At 50.6% G+C, this 21,429-nt stretch overlaps 1 protein-coding gene across 5 annotated transcripts in view; it reads right to left on the bottom strand.

Moving 5' to 3' along the window:
- Nucleotides 1–21,429, bottom strand: part of LOC123756380 (katanin p80 WD40 repeat-containing subunit B1) — a 126,471-nt gene that overhangs the window by 23,989 nt on the left and 81,053 nt on the right. For all 5 annotated transcript variants that reach the window (XM_045739490.2, XM_069331200.1, XM_045739486.2 and 2 more), the window contains one exon: nucleotides 15,729–15,859. In XM_045739490.2, the coding sequence (XP_045595446.1) occupies nucleotides 15,729–15,859 (131 nt within the window). The remainder of the gene's footprint in view (nucleotides 1–15,728; nucleotides 15,860–21,429) is intronic.

The raw sequence follows: 21,429 nt of genomic DNA, 5'->3' as shown, positions 1-21,429 counted from the left end.
ATTATGCGGCCCTCTTGGGTCCTTACCCTTCTCGTCAGTTCGGTATCATACGCAAACATTAACATGTACAACACTACCTGCTCTTTTAGAGGTTACTTATAGAAATCATGAACATTAGTGGACCGATCACAGAGCCTTACAGGACCAGCTTGCCAATTGTCTCCAAGCTGACTTCCTCTCTCTCTAAAGACCTCCTTTTCCTACCTTGGAGGTACTCTTTCCCCCATTATATCAGCCTTCTGTAGGAGTGTCTCCAAGGCCTTCAGGCAGTCTAAAATGTAACCCTCCCGTCCTCTCTCCTGTTGTATCTTGGAGATCTTGTGGCAGAACTTAACAACTTCTCAAATCATACATTTCCTTTTTTTAGAAAAAACTAAGCTCAGTGATGGAGAATTGCTGAGGCAAGAGGGCTGAGAGGGGGAGCAAAGGGGGAACAATGCTAAAGGATGGGGGTCACGGGGAAGCCTATTGCTGGAGGAGAGATGAAGGAGAGGGCACTACGCACATCCACCGCCTTATATGAAGTGGCCGCCAACTGCACCACCGGACACACACAACACCACTCCTGTGCCAGGTAAGTCCACTACGGGCTCATCATAGCTCGTGCTACTTGCCCCGCTCCTGTGCCAGGTAAGTTACAGGCTCACCATAGCCCGTGGTACTTGGAATTTGTTCCAAGTAGCTTAATCTATAACAACAACAACTGCACCACCACCACAGCACCCACCTACCCTCTCCAATAGTCAGTCAATCGCAGCCTCTTCAACTCTCACACAACAACAATTTTCACTATTTCTCCAGGGGATGGACGGACGGACGAACGGACACACACACCCACCCTGAGTGGACAGGGCTGTAGGATCGTGGTCCTAAGGGCCCGGGTTCGATCCACCGCAGAGGCAGAAACAAATGGGAAGAGTTCCTTTCACCCTGGTGCAACTGTTCATCTAGCAGTAAATAGGTACCTGTGAATTAGACAGCTGTTACGGGCTGCTTCCTGTGGATATGTGCGAACGCGCGCGTTAGAGAAATATATGTAGTAGACAGAGGGAAAATAAATTGGTTAGAAAGGCGGGGGCCAAGAGCTAACAGCTCGATTCTGCAGATACAAATTGTAAATACAAGTAGTAAATACCCACACTACCTGTAACCCACAACACGACGCTGCTCACGCCCGCCCGCCCGCCCACCCGCCTCCCTCTCGCTGGCACACGCTCAGTGACGGAGAGGGGGGGGGGAGGGGAGGAGGGAAGGGAAGAGGGGGGAGGAGAAGGAGAGGGGAGGAGAGGGGGGAGGAGAGGAGGAAGAGAGGAGAGGAGAGGAGGAAGAGAGGAGAGGAGAAAGAGGAGGAGAGGAGGAGGAGGAGAGGAGGAGAGGAGGAGGAGAGGAGGAGGAGAGGAGAGGAGAGGAGGAGGAGAGGAGAGGAGGAGGAGAGGAGAGGAGGAGGAGAGGAGGAGAAGGAGAGGAGAGGAGGAGGAGAGGAGGAGGAGGAGAGGAGGAGGAGGAGAGGAGGAGGAGGAGGAGAGGAGGAGGAGGAGAGGAGGAGGAGGAGAGGAGGAGGAGGAGAGGAGGAGGAGGAGAGGAGGAAAAGGAGGAGAGGAGGAGGAGGAGAGGAGGCGGAGGAGAGGAGGAGGAGGAGGAGAGGAGGAGGAGGAGAGGAGGAGAGGGGGAGAGGGGGGAGGAGGAGGAGAGAGGGAAGAGGAGAGGGGAAAAAAGGGTAGGACAGACAAAGCTGACCAGTAGGGTCGGAATTATATATACGACACAACATGAATGCTCACACACCTCACGCCCTAAGACAATCAATTTAACCCCCAGCCCCAGCCACCCCCTTAACCCCCAGCCCCTGCCACCCCCTTAACCCCCAGCCCCTGCCACCCCCTTAACCCCCAGCCCCTGCCACCCCCTTAACCGCCCCTCATTCTCCCCCCTCAGCACCCACGTCTGCTTGCCTACCCTCCCCTTCCCCCCTTGTGGGGTAGCATTAGGAGCCTCTCCCCCTCAGGCCCAACATGCATTATAACACCACGTCCAGGTGGAAGACTTACCGCACTGGTGACTGTTCTTGTGCCAGGTAAGTCTACCATACCCCGCCACCATACCCCGTGCTACTTGCCCCGCTCCTGTGTCAGAAAAGTTATGGGCTCACCGTAGCCCGTGCTACTTGGAACTTGTTCCGAGTAGCTGAATCTATAACAACAACAACGGAAGACTTCATTCTCGGCCAGCAGGTAACCGGCGGCAGGTGGGGTCGCTGTGTTGACGTTGGCGCCAGCGCCCCGGGCACCGCCGGGCGCCCGCTAAATGTCGCATGGGGCACTACACTCCACAGGTCTACTCCCCCAACACCAGCCACAAACACACCTGAACCCCCCCCCCCTCCCACCCACACAGCCATCGTACCTCCCCCTCCCCCAAGACAGTCACCCCCTCCCCTTCCCACACGCGCCCGAGGAACTCGCTATAACCTTCAGTGTACTGATATCACTGTCAAAACGTTATATCCGCAAGCATCATCACTACCAACGTCACCATCAACATCTACCACAATTAGAGAACACCAACTAAAGCCATCTCCACCACCAACAATAAGGACACCTTAGAATCATCTAGTCCCCATCGTGTTGCACCTCCCCTCCTTCCCCCAACCCCCACCCCACATGGGTACTGCCCACCTTCCTAGTCCACTCTACTTCCCTCTATTACAAATCTGCCTCATTCTCCTACCCCAGCCACACGCCTGCCTCAATCTTCTACACCGCGCCCCCAACCACACTAACGTAAGCCCTCTACCTCTTCTATCCACATGCCTACCCCTCCTTTCACTGTCTATTTATGGCCACTAATCTTCCAATACGTCGAAAGGCTTACATAGATAGCTGAAGTCCCTCATATCCTTCCCTGTCACAACACGAGACTCAGGACACGACACACGGCCCTGGCACCTGACCAGGCAAGTCAGTCAGCAAGTAGCAGCTGACGCAGTTCGCTACCGTTCGGCTGTAGTTACACAACCTATACTCAGGTAAGTGATGTACACACACACACACACACACACACACACACACACACACACACACACACACACACACACACACACACACACACACACACAGACTCCTGCAGTCTTCATCTACACAGTATTATGTGCCTGTTTCCTGTGTCCAACAACGGAAACATTATCTCCAGAAACACAGCATCCTCATCATCACCAACATGGACAACATGTCCTCCAACATGGACAACATGTCCTCCAACATGGACAACATCTCCAACATGGACAACATCACCACAGCTCCACCACCGTTGCCAGAAACATCAATAAGAAAGATCCACCCTTCACGGGGCCCGTACACACACTGGTCGATCACACTGGGGTCACTGGCCCTCACACCCTACCTGTAGTTTACCTGCAGTCGGTTCCCAAAGTTACCTGGAGTATACCTGTAGTGGGTTCTGGGAGTCCTTGTACTCCCCAGACCTGGCCTGGGGTCAGGTTTATCGTGTGATAATTTGATCTAAAAATGCTGTTGCTTGCAGCGCCCCGCATATTAATTACAACCCAATTGGTCTCGTAACTTCCTGCAGGAAGCTAATTGTTCCTTTAACACTTTCAACACCCTCACACTACGGTCATTGACCCCCACCCTCACGCTGGGGGGTCACTGAACCCCCCTCCCCTCTCACGTTAAGGCTACCGACTCCCCCCCTAAGTGCCCAAGGGCACCGCCCATCCACATCAGGCACGATCCCTCTCACCTGACGCACCTGGGGTCACCTGAGATTACTGCCACCTGGGAACACCTGGCCAGTGGTGGGGTACATCTAAGACACTGTTCTTCCGCGTGTCTTATTACGCCCCACGCCCCCAAACACCCTCCCGGTCCCCAGCCCCCAAACACCCTCCCGGTCCCCAGCCCCCAAACACCCTCCCGGTCCCCAGCCCCCTCTCCCTCCCTACTGAAGGGTCGACTACTGGACAGTAACAAGTAGTCGACAAGATCAAATGTACCCTTTCTTGTCGTCGTCCTCAGGCAACCCTTCCTGTCGTCGTCCGCAGGCAACCCTTCCTGTCGTCGTCCGCAGGCAACCCTTCATGTCGTCGTCCGCAGGCAACCCTTCCTGTCGTCGTCCGCAGGCAACCCTTCCTGTCGTCGTCCGCAGGCAATCGTCCGCAGGCAACCTCTCCAGCTCCGCTACCAACACTCAAGGCCTCCGAGCTAAGAAAATCCAATGAAGCCTCCCAGCTTAGAAACCCACCAGCCTGAAGCAGAGCTCGCGGTTTCACCCCACACCACCAGTGTTCCTGCGGTCTTCACATTATATTTAATTACCTGTGAACACAGGACTCCTACACCTCGGTCAATACACACCCAGGTGGCTTGGCGGCGCCCCTGAGATATCTGCACCTGGGGGAACCACTTGGTGGGGCCCCTGAGATATCTGTAGCTGGGAGGAACCACTTTCAAAACTGCTAATTTGAATAAACACCAGCAGGGCCCCTTACCAGACGTGTAATTATTCCAGCCGGAGGCATGAATTAGGAACAACTGTGACTTTCTAAGGATAGCCATTCAGAAACAGGTGGACAAAAACGATTGTATTTTTGTATACGCCACATGCCTCTGGGTGAGGGCGTGGGCGGTGTGGATGTCCATATGGGTGTTCGACCACTGGGTAGGGTGTTGTGTGGGTGTCCATGTGTGGGGCTCCACCTCTGGATGGGTGATGTGGGCGTGAGGGGGTGTGATGTGGGGGTGATGTGGGGGTGAGGGGCGGGGTGTGGGCGTGTAAGGGGTGTGGGCGTGTAAGGGGTGTGGGTGTGACGGGTGTGGGCGTGAGGGGTGTGCTGTGGGCGTGCGAGGTTCCGTCACAGATAAGTGAAGGCCAACAATAATTGCACTACATGAAAGTGGAACAAGTGAACGCCCAACACAACAAATGGGATAAATGCTGAACGCTTACAGGGAACGCCCTCTTACCAATATAACCGTCATGAAAACGACGCACTGGATGTGGGAGAACGTGGAAGAGGAGAGATTGTTATCACACCGAACATGTCTCCTGAAGCCCACACATAACTAGGATATCATCAGTGGCGTATGCGAGCCTGACTAACATCAGAACTGCCTATAGAAACTTGCACAAGGAATCATTTAGAACCTTCTATACCACACATATATCTGACGAATCCTAGAGTATGCGGCTCCAGCATGGAGTCCATACCTAGTTAAGCACTAGGCGATGCTGGAGAAGGTAGAAAGGTATGTCACCAGACTGGTTCCAGAACTACGAGGTATGAGTTACGAGGAAAGGCTATATGAAGTGAACCTCACGTCGCTGGGAGAGAGAAGAGTTAGGGGAGACATTATTACCACATACAAAATACATAAGATAAACACAGACTATTTAACACGGGTGGTATATATAATTGAATGCCCAAATGAGCCACATAAACATTTGAAAGATTTTTTGTCAGTGTCTGAGTAGTTAACAAATGGAATGCATTAGGAAATTATATGGTGGAGGCTGACTCCATACATAGTTTGAAATGAGGATGTGATAGAGCATAATAGGCTCAGGAACCTGTACATTAGTAAAACGACAGTTGAGAGGCGGGACCAAAGATCCAAAGCTCAATCCCAGGAAGCACAATTAGGCGAGTACATATGAGGTAGTCGAAGTCTGGTATCGGAACAGAGCGCCAAGAAGCCTGAGGACTACACGAAACTGGATCTTGCTATCTCAAGAGGAGAGCAGAACAGGACGGGACATGATTACGGCGTACAGAGTACTCTGGGGTACTGGCAAGAGTGGACAGGGACACTATAAGAAACTGGGAGAACCAGAATAATTTTAACTCGTAAGTGTGACAAGAAATAACTTCAACTCTGTACTAACAGAGGAGTGAGATAACCTAAGAAGATATCATGAATATTAACAAATTGTAACGAAGCTCAACTTCGCCAGTCCAATTGAATGTCAAAGAGGCGGGCCCAGGAACTGAAGCTGCTTGCAAAAGCAGCTAGAAAAGTCAAACTGGTAAACACTCGAGTGGAGGAAGCCTCAACAACCTCCCCCACCCGCGACGTTGAAGTCAATTGTGAATAAACAGGAGTCTGACCCTGAGGGCCGCTAAGGAATGTAGGCTCGTTACTGACCCAAGGTCCCGCTAGATGGCCTTCACGCCAGGCCCAAGTACACTGCTCAGAGTGGATCAATGTATCACTGGGAGACACGGGTAACACATGTTTTAGCGATACAGCTACGCCGGCTGAACGAGTTTATCAATGGTGCACTTAAGTAGACAGACGAGACGCTGCTCGGCCAGTCACCGGCAAGACACAGGTGAAAAAGAGGAAGAGATCAGGCAGGCGTCGAGGGAGGTTGGTGGCGGAGGCCAGGAACGTCACCGAACAATGCCACACAGGACACGCCCACCCAGGACACGCCCACACGCCCATATTCTTGAGGGGAAGAGTTATTGAACGTCCACATACGACACACGTCTATACAGTATGGACGTCAGGACAAACCACTTACCAAGGAACAAAGCACGTGGGGGGAGGGTGAAGATTTTGACAAAAGAAAGAGAAAGAAAGGGAAAGAAAGAAAGAGAGGGGGAAAGAGATGAAGAGGAAGAGATAAAGAGAACGAGAAAAAGAGAGAAAGGTAGAAAGATGTGACCTACCTGAGGGAAATTAAATCAGTACTGAGTATAATGAATACAAAAAATACAGGAATATGATGAATACAGCCATAGAGTGAATCTCCGATTTTGAGCTTATGGAGCATTATGAGGTACAAGCATAACGAGAACAGTGAGAGTTTTGAGTACAGTAAGAAGACTGAATACAAGGAGTATATGTATGTATGTGTATATATATATATTTAGGGAAATTGGATGTAAAACCTCCATAAATACCATTAGCTAGGGTGACAGTTGGCGACTCATTGAACTAGAGGGTGACAATTTGTGGGTTCCCTTGGAGTAGCTTGGTAAATGGGGACCTTCACTGGAACAGTGATAAGGAGGCTTCCCCCTGGAGGAGAAGGATAAGTTATGGGCTTTCCGAAGAAATATTGAAAACATACAAAATCAGTCTTCATGTTTCTAATACAGCCATATACATATATACATGTATTTGGGATGTGTTCGACGTATTATACATGTAATTGTTGTTATACATATATATATCATGTTAACAGTATGTAAAGTTTTGAAGAACATGCGGGTAGAGCCGCACAAGGCTAACAGTCTCGTGATATTACTGGTGAAGGTCGTCGTTACTGTGATAAACAGACAACCCAGGCAGGTGGCATTACTGACAATGCTCTAAGTCACGCAACTATTGCACTGCCACCCAGGTGTGTTCTAACCTTAGCAAGCACTACTCTTGCACTACTTGATACCTGCTTGATGGGGTTCTGAGAGGAGTTCTACTCCCCAAGCCCGGCCCGAGGCCAGGCTTGACTTGTGAGAGTTTGGTCCGCCAGGCTGTTGCTTGGAGCGGTCCGAAGGACCACATACCTACCACAGCCCGGTTAATCCTACTATCGAAGTGTGTTCCATCCCTAACACGCATTACTGGATATCTGCAGCACTATTAGATATATTGTCTCCCTAGTACGCACTACCCTCTAGGTATATTCCCCCAGCACTGTTCACACTGTCAAACGAGTCTTCCTTCATTGAGAGAGTTTTGGGTGTAAACTTGCTTCACTTTCCTTACCAACTGAAGATTTTGAGAAGAGTTCTACTCCAGCAGCTAGGCCTATGGCAAGCCTTCCCTGGTGACTGCCTGGTTTATGAGGCTTAGGTAGGCTTTAGCTTTAACCTCGACTCATAATATGGCAGCCACTAACTTACTCCTCACTAACAAGTATAATTTTGTTCAGGACTATTTCAAATCAGAGAAACTTATTGGCTGACTTGTCATGTTTATATACAGCAAGCCACTTCTGTAAAAACCTTATAAAGACGTAAATCAAAGGGTATTCAAATAATTACAACTCTTGCCAAGTTGATAACGGTGTTATTAAGGCGGGAAACGAGGCACTCACTAACGAGGCAGTAAAGACTGACCTCAACCTTGGTCAAGTAACCAGAGCAACAGCTGACTACCAACACCTCTTTTATGGACATTATAAGAGCAATATGAGAGCGTGCGGTAAATGGGGGATTTGGCCGAGGACGATAGATGGTAGACTGCGAACGTGGAATATGGAGAGAATAGACCTGAATGAGAAAGGGAAGGGTGGAAAGAAAAAGGGGATGACGGAAGAGTGCCACTTAATAAGATGGAGGGAAGATAACACACACACTCATGATGGAATGGTTGATTAAAATATGCTGGAAAGATGGTACACATTGATGGGGGGTGAGGGGAAGGGGGAGGTGGGGAATCCGGTCGGGGAAGGGGTTAGGTGGGAGTCAGAGGGAGGGAGGGGGCTCTGGCGATGACCTAATATTAGGGACGTGTTGGACGTGATGTAGGTCAATCAATGGCTGGGCGAGGAGGAGGTGCACGAGATACCTGGACCTTGGAACCTTGAGACTGGAAACTGTACCCTTGGGGTCTGGAACATACCGTCTCTGTTGCCTGGACTCCTGCAACCTGGAGCTTATAAGCCAGAAACATCTCTCTTTGCCCCGCTAGTTCAACCACCTTGCCCATTTACCGTACAAGGATGATTCAATTACAAGGATGGTATTAAACTACAGCCAGCCTCAACCCACACACTGACCAATGTCCCCCACCCACACACTGACCAATGTCCCCCACACACACACACACCCTCCCACACACCTGCCCACCCAACCCCCACACGTAGCCGGCCGGCCCCACGACGCCCAAGCGACCAAACTAATGACCCACAAAACAAGATCTCCCCTCCGGCATAAGACTCAGAAAGACCGTGAAGAATGGAACGGTTCAAAAGCCGTCCACAGGGCAGACAATTCATCACATTCTTCACTTATTAATTAACAACCTTGTCTTCGCAAGACCCATTTAACATTAATATTTGGTTACCATTCTGTTCATTATTTTCTCTCTCTCTTTATTCTCGTCTTTCTCCTCTAGCACTATTCCTAGAAGGGCTACATAAAGACTTAGAGAAAACGTTGGGATTGCCCTTACAAGAGGCTGCTGTATCTGATACCTGATTGATGGGGTTCTGGGAGTAGTTCTACTCCCTAAGCCCGGCCCGAGGCCAGGCTTAACTTGTTAGACCAAACTCTCACAGGCTGTTGATTGGAGCGGCCCGCAGGCCTACTTATCCACCACAGCCCGGTTGGTCCGGCACTACTTGAAGAAGAAGTGCATTAGTTGACCAGTAACTGAAGAGGACGGTCATGGGAGCTAATGCTCATCCCTGCATTTGTAAACACAAGCAGACTCAAAACCCTTTAACACACCCTAGAAACCCACACGTCAACACCTACTCCCCTCACCTACCCATACTGAGCTTCTACCTAAACCTGGAACCACTGGAGGACAGCTCCAGAGAGGATATGTTCGTGACGTACAAGATACCTTAACGCCATGGACAAAGTGGACAAGCTCACCGAGGTAAATTACGACCGAGAGGCCAGGTGAAACTGGTAAACACCAAAGAGCCCCAAGGATGTAAAGGACTGTTGACCAGACCACTCACTAGAAAGTGAAGGGACGACGTTGTTTCGGTGCGTCCTGGACCAATTATCAAGTCGATTGTCAAGTCACAATCGACTTGAGAATGGTCCAGGACGGACCGAAACGTCGTCGTCCCTTCACCTTCTAGTGTGTGGTCTGGTCAACATACTTCAGCCACGTTATTGTGACTCATCGCCTGCGGGACCGAAAACTTAAATAGGTGGTGAACATGGGGGGTAAAGGAGTGGGGGGGGGGGGAGGAGGAAGAGGTGGGGGCAGAAATAGGTGGGAACAGAGGAACGTAATAATATTTCACTGCTTGGTACAGGACCTTGACTTACTATACTCGAAAATATTGTCGTGTTGACCTACCCGCCCCCTCCACCCCCAACCCCCCACCACAGTCTCTCGTTAGCCTCAAAGATACTTCATTACTAATTCCAGTCCGCTACAACATGCAACAGGATTAAATTGCTGAAAAAGGAGGCGAGAAAAGGAGGGGGAGGAAAGGGAGTAGAGGGGGGAGAGGAGGGGGGAGGAGAAATACTGATGATTTGTTCATTTAATACTGATGAACGGAAGAAGACTGGTAAGAAAGGGGGAATGGAGAGGGGAAGGGGGGTTGGGGGGGATGGGGTTGAAAGAGAATGAAGGAATCCCTCAATCCTGCTGTGAGAGTGTCATCCCACCTTGTGTTCTTCACGACGGCCATCTTATTTGTGCTTCTTTCCTATTTTCATCACCTTCATTCCCCCCCCCCCTCCTCGCCGCTCCCCCACCCCCCCTCTTTCAATCGGCCCCTCAGCACCCCACATTCCTATCTCACTGCCCCCCCCCCTCTTCTTTCATCCTCTCACGAACCCCAGCCCCCCCCCCATCCACCGGGATCACAAAGCGCCAGGTGTCACGCACTGACCTTGTCATGCCATGACCTTCTCATAGACCACCGTCTCCACGGCACAGTTATAATACTCCTCCCCCCCACACACACCCACTACCCCAGTCCAAACAACCCTCCAGTCCTAATTCACCCCACCCCCCTTTAACCAAAACCCAACCCCTCTCCCCCTACAACAAACCCCAAAGCAAATATCCTGTCAGCTGAATTGCAACCCACCCCTCCTCTAACCATAGACCCCCCCCCCCATACTCCAATGCAACTTTACTACTCATTAGTTTTCATTTCAGCCTAACACAACCCTCCATACCCCAGCACCCCTCCCATCCCAGATCAGTAAGGTAAGCACATACCAACTAACACAATAATGACTAACGCCTCAAATACAATATCTTCATACTAGCTCATTTCAAATTCACTACTGAAGTTGGTTTCTTCCAAGGAACTTGAAACTCATTTACTTAACACCTTTCCTGGGAATCCCCGAACTTATCACTAGGACAATCTCAACACAGCTTTACCCCCCCCCCCTAGGCCTGGTAGACCAGTCCAGCAATCAGGAGGCCTGGTCGACGACTGGGCCGCGGGGACGCTAAGCCCCGGAAGCACCTCAGGGTAGGTTACCCCCAAGATCTCGTCCCCCCACTCCAACTCCCCTCCTCCTCGTCCTCCACTTAAGAACGATAAAAGTATTAGGGCCTCACCACAAACAGTGTCAGTCGGCAGAAACGTGTGTAATCCTCACACGTACCAGTCACAAGTGTGTTCTACCGTGCAAGACGGAGCACAAATTAGTGTTCTAATTACAATGGCCCCGAGAATGGCCTCTCTCGGAGGGCGACGTCGACAATGTAACGACGTGAAGTGACTACAGCTGGAGAGCTTACTCTGACACCTCCCAAACATCCCAAATACTCATGTCTCAAGCCTGGGATGCATCACGCTATTTGTGATTTCTGTGTGTAACACTAGTTTTTCTTGTAAGGGGGGGGGGGTAATGGAATGGAACTATCGGATGAAAGCACCAAGCCATTACGACTATATAGCACTGGAAAGGGGCCAGGATAAGGATTCGGGATGGGATGGGGGGGGGGAGGGGAGGGAAGGAATAGTGCCCAACCACTTGGACGGTCGGGGATTAAACGCCGACCTGCATGAAGCGAGACCGTCGCTCTACCGTCCAGCCAAAGTAGCCGGATAGGAGGAGGGGAGGGGAGTGAAGAGAATGGAGAGGCGTAGGCGAAGGGAAAGTCTAGAAATGGAAAATACTGAGTTATATGAGAGCAGGCGGGCTGTCCGTCTTGCTGACACGATGTCAATCAACACTAGTAGGGAAAGTTAGCTAAGGAGAGGGGAGGTGGGGGGGAGGGGAGGCAGGTTAGTGAGGTAGTACAGGAAGTGTAGGGCAGGTGGGTATGTACCCAAGAGTGGGCACGAGTGCCCTGCAGCAGGGTGCCCGTACAAGGACGCCTCAGGGACCGCCACCGTGCCTCAATAACATTACATTTACTACACCTGAAATATGTATCGTCTTAGCGAGTCGTGGGACGGGGAGGATGGAAGGGAAGTTAACTTGAAGGACGGAAAGAAGCGAGTAAAGGGGGAAAGGAAGAAAGCAGAGGAAGGTGGAAGAAAATGAGAATTTCGTTCCATTGACGTGGGATGTATGGGTCTCGAACCACGGAACCCACTCGTGTCAGGAGTCGACTTTAAGATGGGAATGAAAGAGAAAAAGAGAAACTGAGAGGGAACGAAGGGGGGAGAGGTGGAAAGATAGGGAGAGAGGAGGGGTGGTGGCGTGAGACGTCAGATAAACACCCCTCGTCCTCCCCCCCCCCCTTTCCGCGGGCAAATAAACCAGCCCGGCCATAAACCACTACCGGGGAGATGTGAGGGGCGAAGGTGCGTCCGACGTACCAACAAGCATCCCAGCAGATGAACAAATCCACAAGGGCCGTGACGAGGGTTCGAACCAACGTCCGAGAGGACCCCAGACGCTGCCTTAATCGACTGAACTAAATCCAGGTAAACACCTCACCTAACACGCATTTGCCCCAACTACTTACGAAACATGTGCATCTTTCCTTAATCGTGGCGGCTTTGTTGACAGTAATTAAAAAGTTTCTATTCGCCTGACCTGACAGGGTTATTTACCACAAGGTGAACAGGTGCACGAGGGTGAAGGAAACTGCCCATTTGTTTTCCGTCATCGCCGGGGATCGATTCGAAACTCGCAAAGTGTTTAATACATGTTAACAAAGCAATGATTAAGTAAGGATGTGCAGCTTTCTTAAGTGGCTGGGCACATGCCTGATGAATGGTGACCCCAGAGAGGTAAGGTCATCCTAGCAGGGGTAAGCTGCCGTAAACACTACCCGCCAAATGATGACGTCCACCACAGGGGAGGGGGGGGCTAGTTGGGGGGGAGAGGAGGAGAGAGAGCGAGCGAGAGGGCACGTGAGAGAGACTAGACTTGAGTGAAGCGAGGGCGGCCAGCGTGGCGCGAGCAGCACACCACACACAAACACCTCAGGTGTCTGATGCTATCAGCAGTGTGGGAAACTGAGCGCCACATCCCCCGTTGGTTCAAACAAACACTTGATACCCACAACCACCACACACAGGAGGCACGACTGTGTGCGGGGCGGGGGAAGCAGGCACGGAGAAATAGTCCACTTTATCCTAACAATCACAGTTACCTTTACCTGCAGGACCAGAAGCACAAGCCAATGTTGAGGGAGAAGGAAGGAAGGAGGGAAGAAGGAGGAGGTGAGGGGAGGCGTAGGGTAGGAACTCAACAGCCAATGAGTAAACTGGAGTAGGAGCATCAGGAGCCTCGCCCCAGCACCATCTCCAGAGACCTGTGGTGGGGGAGGGGCATTATTTACCAGTAATTAGGACACCTGAGGCGCCCCTTACGACCCTCACCCACGCCTCTGCTGCCACTCCCATAAGTGGGGGGGGGGGGCTGGCTCCTGGCGGGGGAGGAGCAGCACACCCATTGATTCATGAAAATTAAGCCACCCAAAAGGTGGCACGGGCATGAATAGCCCCTAAGTAGAGGATGTTTGGAGCCAGTACCAGTAGCTGGTACTGTGGATCTGTGGATGGATGGGATCTTCATGGTCGCTGGCAGTGTATGGCCTGCATGAAGCTTGGCTGTTCAGGCTGGTGGTTTAGGGATGGTTGCGTCGCGACGAATCTGCTATCCTCATCCCAATTAAATGAAATACTTTATAGTCTATCTCCTATCCTTTGGTAAGGTGATGGTTAATAAGTCACGCAACACCGATAACATTTCTAAGCGTGAGACGTTAGCACCTAAACCTATGGTAACCAGCCTAGAGAGTTAACTAGCGTTGCCTGTTACTCTACATCTATCAGAGGTGAGCACGAATTGAGGCTGGCTGCTTGGTTAGAAAATTCCCTTCTCTTTCTACCCCCTTGAACCTCTTGACTGTATAGCAGCCTACCAGCTATATATAGCGACTATATAGCCTACCTCCTCCCTTTCTCCTGGCCAACGGACACATCCCCCGCCTCCACTCTACATCACACGCACGAGACGCCCAAAAATCCATAGCAGAAACACAATAGGTGAGCAACCCGCATCTTAGGCCACATCAATACTACACACGCCCCTATAACTCACACCTACTCCACCCACCCCCATCTCTCTTCCCCCTCTCCACCACCCAGACCCCCTCAGCAAGGTCCAAACACAAAACCCTTCTCACAGCCAACATCCAAGCTCTCAACCAACATCCAACTCTCAATCCTGGCCCACAACCCACACTCGTGGCCCTGAAACCCACAATACTGGCCCCACACTCATAATCCTGGGCCCCCCACCCCAACAATCGTGGTCCCCACATCGCGCAGCAGGGGGCCCCCTAAACATAGGCCAGTAACACAGGTGTAAGCCACATATCATAACATCGATACCCCAACAGCACATCTATTATGCAACTCTGGCAGCGTCCACATGTACGAGCATGTGCCAGGCAGCCGCACCTCTTACCTCACCTGAGGGGGGAGCAAGACTGATGGGAGGGGAGAGCAAGACTGACGGGAGGAGGGAGCAAGTGAAGAGCTAGCAACCAGCTCGGCGCTAGTAAGGAACTAGCAAGTCTAGCCAACCAACACCTGGCAGCACCTGCTGGCTCCCAACACAAAATCACTGGAGGTCACAGATGAGGAGACATGCACACGAGGGACCGCGAGGGTACACGCCCAAATGAAGACAGGGGAACAAGCGAGGGTACACGCCCACATGGCGAGAGGGGGGCAGGCGAGGGTACACGCCCACATGGAGAGAGAGGGGGGGCTAGCTAGGGTACACGCCCACATGAAGAGGGGAGCAAGCTAGGGTACACGCCCAAATGAAGACAGGGGAACAAGCGAGGGTACACGCCCACATGGAGAGAAAGGGCAGCGGGGAACAGGACATGTCAATCTTCAAACATCGAAATCTGAATCAACACGAAAATTAGAATCCAGACTCAGATGTTTCTACCACAGTTGCTTCCTTCATCAATGTTGATATATCCGTTGTTGTTATAGATTCAGCTACTGGGAACAAAAAGTTCCAAGTAGCACGGGCTATGGTGAGCCCGTAGTGGACTTACCTAGCACAGGAGCGGGGCTGTAACTTGATATATCCGGGAGGCAGGTTCTTTACATACCACAAACCTACTTAACCATCATAACTTGGTTGATCGCCAATTTTTCTTCAAAGTAACGTTGGGCGAACTAATGCATCTATAATTGAACCTATAATTACAATTATTTTACAATTACTGGAGAAACTTGCTTCAATGCCGTATAATTATTGTAACTGACAGGGCTCCAGGATGGACGGAAAAGTCATCACTGTCAGTTCCTGTATGTGAGTTGCGTTGTTGGTTCCAGCCTCGTTACTGCCGCATTATCAGAATTATCGTGTCTATTACAGAGCTTAAGATAAGGTATTTAGCAATGTTCACACTGTGACGTCACGAGACATGACTATGTACTCACCTGGTTGTGCTTGCGGGGGGTTGAGCTTCGGCTCTATGGCCCCGAATATGAGCGAGTGGGGACAGAAGATAGGTGAGAGGGGGGGGGGTTCGAATTGACTAGGAGGCCACACACACACGGGGTATACTCATCAGTATTCAGTAGGGGAGACACAGGTTTCAGGGTATACTCACCAGTATACAGTTAGGTTTACCGACGGCCCAAAGGTTGACCTTCTTGTCATCGCCGCCGGTGACGAGGACCCGGCCAGACTTGTGACCCAGTGCCAGGCAGTTCACATTGGCACCGTGCGCCACGAACTCTTCTGAAACAACAACACATCGTTAGTATATTAACAACATAACTATCATACACAAAAATATCAATCTTCGTCCCCCTCCCCGACCCCCCCCCCCTTCCTCCAGTTCGACTCCCATAGAGCACTTCAATTTAAACTTTAGCATTAATTGTAATTCTAAAAAAAAGTGTACTACACTAACGTACAGTGTATATTGACACCCTGACGGTCGCTTATCCTCCGAGCGCGGTACAAGACACAAGACTGGTAAGGTTTGAGGCTCAGAGGTCAAGGGCCAGATTCACGAAGCAGTTACGAACCTGTACATCTTTTCGCAATCTTTGGCGGCTTTGTTTACAATTATTAAACAGTTAATGAGCTCCGAAGCACCAGGAGGCTGTTTAGAACAATTACAACAGTTGATTGGGAAGTTTTCATGCTTGTATCTGGCCCCAAGCCTGGCCCCGGGACCGGGCTTGGGACATAGAAGTACTCCCAGAACCTCATCCAGGTACACTCCAGGCACATGACACGTCGCTGGTTCACCAAGACCACTCACATTATATACTTCATTAATTATTTACGTAGCTACTATAACTGCTGAGGAATAGTGAACGTCCATTGGCTCACTAAACGTTTCGTTAATTGATCCTCACTTTCATTAAATACTTGTGCTTTCAATCATCCTTGTTAGTACGCTAATGCCAATGACATCAGCGGCAGAAACAAGGAAACTTATGCATTACTACAGCTAAGCATAGATATATGAAAAATACAATGAGGTCATGCAAGCACATACAACCTGTGCTACTTCACTCCAGCACAGACAATAATCATGAACTGATTTACGCGAACAAAGCATTTTAATATTAAGAACTTCAGTATGCTTCACGGGTACAAAATCGACAGAGCTTTCGCTCTTAGTTCGAAGTCTAAACCAACACCCCCACCCCAAGGACAAAAGCAAATTTCAGACGTTATTCAATTCTCAACTTCCACAGACTGGAAAAAAATTAAGCTCCACCAATTACAGGCACTATTTCAGACACCCCCCCAAGGTCTCCTATATCGGTCGAGCCAATCCCGGTCCGCTCTTAATGACTCGAACAACAACAAATTAATGAGCACACAGGTCAGCGTTTCCGTAACTAGGTCACCCCCTGGCTCTCTGAGTCAGGGGGCTCTATGGCTCCCCTGGCTCTCTGATTCATGGGGCTCTATGGCTCTCCTGGCTATTTCCCATTAACATTGGCGGTTAAGGTATGCAGGAAGAGGCCAATTCCCCGGGAAACTTGGACCTATCGTGGACCTTTCAGTCCTGGACGCCGATTCTCACATTATTACTTATAAAATCATAAAATTAAATGGAAACATTTCCAAATCAATGCAAATACCACAAATTCAAGTGACGCCTTGGGATTTTTTTGCATGTTCAGATTCATGAGTAATTATCAGCTCAGGTTGATAAGACAGGTTTTAATGGGCCAGTTATCATGCACAGATTGAGTTGCTGTGCTGGCAGCACCACTTGCAATGTCCCTTTCCACCGTGCCTTAACCCACCACCTAATGCCACAGCAAGGTAACACGCTCCGCTGATCCCACCTGGCTCAACAAGGTCACCCCCATCACACCCAAGATCCTTCCCTATCCCATCAAGTGCACATCAAGGTTACCTTACCTTACCTTGAGGTAAGGTAAGGAAGGTCACTCCAGTCATAAAACTTCCCCATAAAGGTCCACTCAAGGCCACTCCCTCACCCAAACCAATGCCCAACTAGGGTCACCTATAACGCTAAGGAGACTCCCAGGGACGGTCGCCTCGCTAATAATTCATGTCACTACAACAGTCACTGCAGAGAATAGCGAAGCAGTGATCCGGGAGGGGCTAGGAAGCGAGGGGGAGGGAGGGGCTATGAAGCGAGGGGGAGGGAGGGGCTAGGAAGCGAGGGGGAGGGAGGGGCTAGGAAGCGAGGGGGAGGGAGGGGCTAGGAAGCGAGGGGAAGGGAGGGAAGAGACGAGGATGGGAAGGAGCGTTTTGGAGACAGGGAGACAAAGAGGGGAAGGGAAGAACTAAACATTGTGAGGGGCGGTAGGGAAGGATGAGGAATAATTCCTCCGGCACCGTAATAATGAAAGACAATGTTGACAAAGAATTACCAAATGTTGCTCTAACGTTGGGATTAAGTTGATCATGGTGGCGCAGCTCCACAACAGTTAAGTCAAACCGGAGTTGGTAGTGTAGGACTGTGTGTGTGTGTCCAAACAGAGCTGACTTATTACTAAACTGAGATGTGCGAGGGACGGGGGCGGGGTCAGGTATTGGTGAGAGGGAACCTGGTTGATGGGGTTCTGGGAGTTCTTCTACTCCCCAAGCCCGGCCCGAGGCCAGGCTCCAGGTTCTCACATCAGTGAAAACCGTAAAAAAAAGGTCCAACAGCAGCTATTTCCGGTACAACAGCGACATCAAGAACACCTGTGATTTACCTGCGGTCGATTTCAATAGTTTATCTACTCTAACAGACAGCATACACCCAAGACTGAAGGGGACGCAGCAGCACACACACACACACACACAAGAGCAGGAAAACCAAAAACATCGACAATGGAAGTAGGGGTCCAATTCCCCAGGTGAGGGGCCCAGGTGGTCTCATCGGATCCCATTTACTGCGTCGTCCCTCCTTACCCCCCCCCCTCCCCTGTCCCTCCACACCCGCAATGACCTACCCTCTAGGCAGCCTAGTGTGGGCGGCACCCACGCCCTTGTGTGGGCAGCTCCTACGACCCGCCCATACACACATTGAGACGCACAGGTGATCGTAAGTACAGGAATGCAAGACGAGCTGGCCATTGCAGACCTGGCCAGGCATATTGATACAGTGGGAGGGGGAGCGGGGGGTGTAACAAGGGGGAGATAAAGGGAGGGGAAGGATCTTCTTGAGGTTATCTTGAGATGATTTCGGGGCTTTTTAGTGTCCCAGCGGCCCGGTCCTCGACTAGGCCTCCACCCCCAGGAAGCAGCCCGTGACAGCTGACTAACACCCAGGTACCTATTTTACTGCTAGGTAACAGGGGCATAGGGTGAAAGAAATTCTGCCCATCGTTTCTCGCCGGCGCCTGGGATGGAACCCAGGACCACAGGATCACAAGTCCAGCGTGCTGTCCGCTCGGCCGACCGACTCCCTTGATAGGGATAGATAGATCCCTCCCATAGATCCCTAGATAGGAGGGATAGAGGGAGGGGTAGATAAACTGTTTAACACGGGTGGGACGCGAACAAGGGGACACAGGTGGAAACTGAGTACCCAAATGAGCCACAGGGACGTTAGAAAGAACTTTTTCTGTGTCAGAGTAGTTAACAGGTGGAATGCATTAGGCAGCGACGTGGTGGAGACTGACTCCATACACAGTTTCAAATGTTAATATGATAGACCCCAGTAAGCTCAGGAATCTGTACACCAGTTGATTGACAGTTGAGAGGCGGGACCAACCTTAACCCCCGCAAGCACAATTTGGCGAGTACACGAGGCGCCTCGCGGCTGAGTGGACAGCGCTAGGGAGGGTCGTAGTCCTAAGGGCCCGGTTTCGATTCCCGGCCGAGGCGGAAACAAATATAAACCCAGTCCTTGTCTCCAGCTGGTCATGACGCTAGTACAGAGGCACAGAAGCGTATCAAGCAAATATGTGCGTTGGCAGGTGTCTTTGTTTCTTTATAACCAATCATCGTGACGATGTTATCTGGCAAGGTCATCCGCCAGGGTCAGGATTCATCAGGCATTTGCCCAACCACTTACGAAACCTGTACATCTTTCGTTAATCATGGCGGCTTTGTTGACATTTATTAAACAGTTTAAGAGCTGCCTAGTAATAAAAGATTGTTTATGACAAAGAAAATCCTTGGATTGTGACATTTCCAAGCTAACTGTTCACTAAATGTAAAGCAATCCGCCATGATTGTCGAGATAGAGAGGTTTCGTAAGAGTACGCATAAATATTTGAATGAATCCTGGCCCAGGAAGCCTAGTCGGAGACCGGGCCGCGAGAATATTGATCCTGGCAAGCAACTCAAGGTAACCAGAAGGTAAGTATGCAGCAGCGAACCAGGCACCACGCCCACACCCCAAGACCCAAAGAGTTAAGTGACGACCAGACCAAAAGGAGACCAAAAGACCAGAGCAGACCATTATAACTAGAAAATCAAGCCACGACAGCGGTCCAAGATAATGGCAACTACCTGACAGACAACAAAACACGTAGCAGTGGATAAAGAAGGGTCCCGGGGGGGGGGGTGTTGACATTCCACCGAGTCTCAGGTTTGTTGGTGCAGTGGATTATTTTGCTTGGTTGACAAGCTGGTGGTTCAGGGTTCGAACACGCTGGTGGTTCAGGAGTTCGAACATTCCTGGTTAAGGCAGTACTTCTGGCTGCTCACCATTGTGTCCCACTTTAATTGCGAGCATGAGACTCCAGAGCCTGCAAATGGAAAGGTGTCGGATCCACGGGTGATGGTGAGGACAGAGAGGGAGGGGTAAGCATCCAGGTGTGCGAGGGAGGAGTGCGTGCGTGCGTGTAACAACAGGCGAGGACAGTTACTAGTGTGCGTGCGGTGGCGTGTGAGTCAGCGTGGCCTGAGGGGGCAATAGGCTGGCGAGCCACCAGAGTATGTCCGGAGTTACTCCTCCACTACCACCACTCGCAACTCTCCGCTACTCCCCCACCTCTACCACCATCGCACACAACAACATCAGCAGCAGTAGTAGTAGTAGTAGTAGTAATAACCTTCCAGCCGTTATCTTAAGCAATTCGACTATCAACTACACAAAACAATACTTCCTCCTACCTCCTTGGCAAACTGCTCTGGTCTTTGTGACTGTCTTAAACACAGAAGGTCGGAACATTTACAATCCCACAATATGCTTCCCTGCCCCTCTACCAGTCTACCTACATACCTCCCGGTCCCCCCTAACCTACCAACGTACCTGGCAATTTATCTACCTTCCTTCTCCCTCACAATGTCAAACATTAAACTTGGGTACCGGGTTCAAAACTACCAACTTCCCAGAACTGGCTGACTCACACTCACCTTCAACCCCCCCCATTCCCTCCTTCCTGGTCCCATCCCTGACATGACCGCTCTTCTCCATCCCTGGATAGTAGGAATGGTACTATCCAATCATCCCCTATCGTCTAGTTGTCATCCTTGCCGACTGTTCCTCCTCTCTTTTGCCGTCCTGCCTCGTTACAATGAGAGAAAGTGGGATAAGAAGACATCGATGATAGATGGAAACGCAGCTGAGTTCAATAAATGCTCGTACCCAGAACGGGGGGTCAGTAAGTGGCACGCTCTGAGAGAAGTGGAAGGCACCGTCGTTCCCAACTTCGCTAACAGAGCCAGTATTAATCTAATGCCCACTTACGAAACCTGTACATCTCGCCTTAGTCATGGCGGCGTAGTTTATGATACAGTTTATGGAGCTCCGAAGCGCTACGAGGCTGTCTATAATAATAATAACTCCTGGGTTGAAAACTACTTCGCAGCTTTTTCAAGCTCGTAAAACCGTTTAATAAATACATATTTAACCTGAGTGATCAAAGAAA

The sequence above is a fragment of the Procambarus clarkii genome, chromosome 25, assembly GCF_040958095.1.
Source record: "Procambarus clarkii isolate CNS0578487 chromosome 25, FALCON_Pclarkii_2.0, whole genome shotgun sequence".
NCBI classification, from domain to species: Eukaryota; Metazoa; Arthropoda; class Malacostraca; order Decapoda; family Cambaridae; genus Procambarus; species Procambarus clarkii.
The sequence above is the reverse complement of the archived record's forward strand: the minus strand, read 5'-3'. Positions and strand labels throughout refer to the sequence as shown.